At 27.0% G+C, this 5503-nt stretch overlaps 1 protein-coding gene across 1 annotated transcript; it reads right to left on the bottom strand.

Annotated features, from left to right (window-relative positions):
• Positions 1-1319: 1319 nt before the first annotated feature.
• On the bottom strand, positions 1320-4329 carry LOC100200811 (radial spoke head 14 homolog). Its single transcript, XM_065798238.1, has 10 exons — positions 4127-4329; positions 3919-4024; positions 3756-3842; positions 3615-3676; positions 3049-3121; positions 2790-2866; positions 2061-2209; positions 1868-1984; positions 1649-1791; positions 1320-1551 (listed from the first exon to the last, which is right to left on the bottom strand). The coding sequence occupies exons 1-10, from the start codon at positions 4217-4219 to the stop codon at positions 1433-1435; spliced, it is 1026 nt and encodes a 341-aa protein (XP_065654310.1). The 5' UTR covers positions 4220-4329; the 3' UTR covers positions 1320-1432.
• Between the last annotated feature and the right edge of the window lie 1174 nt (positions 4330-5503).

Below are 5503 nucleotides of genomic sequence, written 5' to 3'. Positions count from 1 at the left end.
AGAAAGTCTCTAAAATCATATTTAGGGATAATTTTTTTGTTTATTAGATTCTCTTGGATAGTAGCAAAGTAATTGTTAAAAATATTAGCAATTGTGGTTGGATCAGAGATGACTTTATCATTTATTTTGAGGTTGAAAAAGTTATTGTATATAGTAGGTCTGATGTTGATAATTTCTTTTATTCCTTTCCAAGTTCTCTTAATGCTGTTTAGGTTGTTGTTGAAAAAGGAAATGTAATACATTAATTGGAGTTTCTGAGAAAAGCGTTCGGACAACGAAGCAAAACTTTCTTCACACTGGTGGTGCCAGCGAGAAAACGAGGCCAGGTAGACCTTTGTCAATCACCAAAAAGGATGGTAGTGCCCATTTAAGAGCTGTCAGAGCTAATCCAAGAATTAGTAACAAAGAATTGACCACAGCATTCAATACAACGCGAAATACATCTATTTCTCAAAGCACAGTTCGCCGCATACTTATCAAATACAAGATTGGAGTCTACTCTGCTTTGAAGAAACCGCTACTGCATCCATATGATAAAAGGAGACTAAATGGAGTTGTACCTAAATAATATTTAGCATTTGTATTTTTTTTTAAATTGTGTCTGTATTTATCTAATAAATAGAAAAAAAACTAAACCGAAATCCTTTTTTGTTATTGTTTTATCGTTATAAAACTAAAAATTTCTATTCTCAAATACGAGTGCGTCTAAATTTATGAAAACCACTGTATTTATATACATATTTATTTCAGTTTTTTTTTTTTTTACCGTTACTCTTTTTTAAAATAGGCTCATGAAAGCAGCTTCCCTGAATTGAAGATCTTGGAGCAACGTAACTCTACTAAATAAACAAACAACGTAACGTACTAAATAAAAAAACAACGTAACTCTACTAAATAATTTTGAATGTAGGGAATACGGATTTGTCCCTAGTATCATATAATAATCTATTTAAACCGGAAAATCGGCTAAAAGTAGATTTACACTGTTTTTGTACTCAGATCTTAAAATGGTCGCCTATAAAAAATTAGCTACCATACCTTTAAGGAAAAAAGTAATACATATGATGAACGCAAGCATAAAAATTGCGTCTCAAATTATCCGATTTAAGACCTTTTTTATCGTTTTTTGTTCGAATGCAATTTAAAAATTTTTTATTTACCGTACATTATTATTTTTAAAAAGCTAGATAAGGTCTTTAGCTTAAAAATCTTAAAACTATCCCTAACCGAATAAAAAACAATAATTTCACAGAAACTTCCCATGATTTTCAGGCTATCGCATAAATCAGCATTTTTATTTATTAAAAACGAGAACTATTATAGCTACCAAACGCTGAAACAATTTTTTTTCCCAGTTTGAATATTTATAACATAAAAATATATTAAACCCTTTTTAATTATGTACAATACAAAAAAACTGCAGATAAATAAGTCAGGGCTTCCAAAGAATCATTTTTTCAGCTATCTGCGCGGCTTTTCTAACTGCGGCGCTGTCGTAGTCACTCTTCAGACTAGAAACGTAGTCTACAGATTCCAATAGTTCTTTACGGCCTTATAATTAGAAAAAAATAAACTTGACTTGTGAATTATTAAACAGAAAAAATTTAATTCTAATTTAATAAAATCGTTTTATTTCTAGAAAAATTACCTTGCGGAGCCTCCGATAGATTAGAAATTAATTTTAAAGCATTCAATCTAATCTCCACATTAAGATCTAATAACAGTTGAAGAACAGTAGGTATGGCATTAAATTTTAAAGTTTCGTGCTTTCCCCGTGTGGTGATTGTAATCCTACATAATAACAACACTTCCAAAACACTTGTTTCTTGTTAAGAATTAAACTTTTTATAAAGCTATGATTACTTACGCACTTAGGGCAGCACAGCCCTGGGCCCGAACTGAAACCTCTTCATCCTTAAGCAACTTGACTAATAATGGTATACATCCTTCATCGCAGGCTTGGTTTTTTCCATTTGTAGTCAAGCTAAAAAATATGTGAAATCATTTACAAGATGAAAACTACAAATAATAAAAATAAAAGTCAAAATAAAAAATCTTACGAAAGTTCTTTTATAGCCATAGCTGCATAAGTTCTGATGGAAAAATTGAAATGCGAAAGCAATGACTTGCAAACAAGCATCGCGTTTGAATGAAGAGCTTCGACAAAGTTAACACGCATACAATGATTGAGTGTAAGGAGAATAATTATCTATTAGATAAAATAGGGCTTTGAGGTTATTCTTAATATAAGTCTAAGAGTGTTACTCCATAACACTCTTAGACTTATACCAAGAAGTTTATTGGTTGGAGTTTAAACTAAAAGCAATCCTATTAGTAATATTTCGACACAACTTGAAGTACCACTTAAACAAATAGTTACAGCACTTAAGGTTGGTGTTTATTAAAACTTCTTTTAAAATATCCGGTGCCGGGTACTGCAACAAAATGGCCAATTCCGGGTATCCAAGAAAACAGCCTAATTGCCGGGTCTCTGGTAAAAATCGTTCATAAACCAAAAATGAACTATTTTACAATATAATAATGGTACATTAAAATTAAAATATATTATTTAAGAACATATTAAATAACAAAATAAAATGTTACATTAAATAAAAACATCTTTTGGGTAGTTTCTGAATATGAATATCTGTCAAGATAATAGTAAAAATACAGAACACCAAATTCATAAGTGAAAAAATCACTTACAAATAACAAAAAAAGATTTACCTAATTTAAACGATGAAAGAAAATGCTGAAGATTTAAACCAATATAAACCAAAAATCCAGACCTTTATTTCGTCTGTATCTGTTTCTAGATTAGCAATTAACATTGGCATTAGACCACACTCAACCACTGATTCAGTTCCTGAAAAATGCAGTGTTGAAGAAACAGAAATATTTGTAGTAATAATTAAGCTTTAATAACATAAATCTTATTATAAATATTTTATTATTTTAATAAAATAGATCTTATAATAAATATTTTAATATCATAAATATTCATAGTAATAATTAAGCTTATATTTTAACAACTTAAATCTGAAATACCTGGGGCTCCTAATGCCAACCTTTCAATTGTATGATAAACATTCAGTCGTGTAGTGTAACACTCATCATTAAACTAAATAAAAATAACAAAACAATAGATATTTAGATTCATTTGATATATAGATATATATCAAAGATATTCTGTAAACAGATATGTATAAATATACAGAATAAATGTAAAGTAATCAATTTACATAATATATTTATATTCTGTAAGTTAAATTCTTTTCATTTAAAAACATCCTAGAATATTGCATAATCAAAAACACAACTGCTGAAAAAAAAACGCTCATATTTATTTCTAAAAGTACATAAAGTACTAATGTGTACTCTTAAGTATATGAATGTTTATTAGTTATATTATTTTTCACCTCATTACCCCCCCTCCTCCCTCTTTATTGGTTTTCTAGACATGTAAAATGGTTTCACAATTTTTTTCAATGGTTTCACAAGAATTTTAAACATTTTTGTAAATCTTTTATAATAAAATTATGAATTTACATTTATATTGCTTTTTGTTTAAACGTTTTGAAAAAGTTAAGAAAAAAAAAAAGGAAAAAAATTACCAATAAAGACAAGGGATTAATAACATTCTGTTCAATTATGACTTGTCGACCAATAGCATGCCCTACATATAAAGAAGGATCTAACACAGTGATGCAATCATACAAAACACATCAAAATTATAAAATATAATTAAAGATTACCAGATATGAGTAAGAAAGCTTCTGATGTTTTCATTCTTACAGTGATATCAACATCACATAATAGTACCAATAAAGTTGGAATAACAGCTGAATACAAAAATCATTAAACAAATAGAAAGACAAAAATATCAATAATCTTGAACTACTAAAAAAAAAAACATACAGCAAGTAATAGCTTGTTGAATGTATTCAGGATTGTGTAATAAATCACACAATGACATCAATGCACACTGCTTTATTGTCAAATCATCACCACATAGCTGTTCATTCTTAAAGTAAAAGAAACATAAAAAAAAAAAAAAAAAAAAAGGTTAATAATTAATAAACAAACAAAAAATAAAAAACTAAGAATTCGCACACAAAAGACTTACAAGTTTTGGAAGTGCTCTATCTTGAAATGCAATATGCGCTTTTGTAGGATCTATATTCGGAGGTAAGCAAGCAGAAATAACAGTGGTTGCCATTATGATATTTTTTTATCTATCTGCACACTAGTCTTGAACACCATAATAAACTTATTTATAAAATTATATTTATTTATATCATATATAAATACTTGTATATAAATATAAAAGTAATCTAATCAAATTAAACTAACACCAACAATAAAAAATAATATTGTAACGTGAGAGATTTATATATTTAAAAAAGTTTTTAAACAAAAAATAATATTGTAACGTGAGAAATTTAAATATTTAAAAAAAGGTTTTTAAACAATCAATTTGTTATTTTTGTAGTAAAAAATCAATACTTTATTATTTTGTTTTTAAACCCTTTCTTTGGGCTTTATAAAATTTAATAAAAAACTGGAATCAATATTTTAAATCAAATTTCTTCAGTTATTATGTGACCTTTATGACTTTGATCATCATTATATCTCTGATCAAGTTTTAACAATATTATAATTTTTTAGATATGTGTTAAAAATATTAAAATATGTACAAAAAGTGTTTCGAAAATATATAGATAATTTTTTTAATATATTTTTTACTTTTTTAATATATAAATTTGACTTTGTGTTTAATGCAAAGAACACAGTAAAAATAAAAATGTTATACTTTATTGTATAAACCATTTGTTTATAAAAATATACTTATTAAATATCACAAATATTTTTAAACTAAACATGTTACAATTCAAATTCATAATGGCTGTCTAACATATTTAATAAAAAATAATTTTATTGAATTATTTCAGCTTAAAAATGTCATAAGAAATGATGTCATAATGATCCATTTATTCAAAATCTAAAGTCTTGTAAAATATAAAAAATCAATGTCATACTTTAGAAATAGTCCAGCCAGGCTTCTTTAGTAAAACTGAAACACATGTTTGAAATACATGAACTACCAAGAGCATATCTTCCATCAAATCAGCAAGTAATGATACCAGGTTTCATCTTAATGATGGCAAAACAATATGAGAACACTAGTATTTTGAAAAATACTAGTAGATTCTGCAAAACTTGTTCTAGTATAGCCATTTTCTATGACAAAGGGGTAATTATATAGTGCGCTTTGTAAGTACAAGGTACAGAGATTGAATCTACCACACACCTAAAAGTACTGCACAAAACCTTTTTTTTCTAAACAGGGTCCTTGTTTGTTGAAAAAAAAAAATCAGATTTGGAAGATTTAAGGTTGAGAAAGGGCTACAACAACAACTAGGAAAATATGAGATAATAAAACTTGTTATTAAAAATACTAAAATAAGAGGTAAAATGATATAAAGATGATAAAAAATAACTA

This window comes from Hydra vulgaris, chromosome 05, assembly GCF_038396675.1.
Source record: "Hydra vulgaris chromosome 05, alternate assembly HydraT2T_AEP".
In the NCBI taxonomy this organism is placed as follows: Eukaryota; Metazoa; Cnidaria; class Hydrozoa; order Anthoathecata; family Hydridae; genus Hydra; species Hydra vulgaris.
The sequence above is the reverse complement of the archived record's forward strand: the minus strand, read 5'-3'. Positions and strand labels throughout refer to the sequence as shown.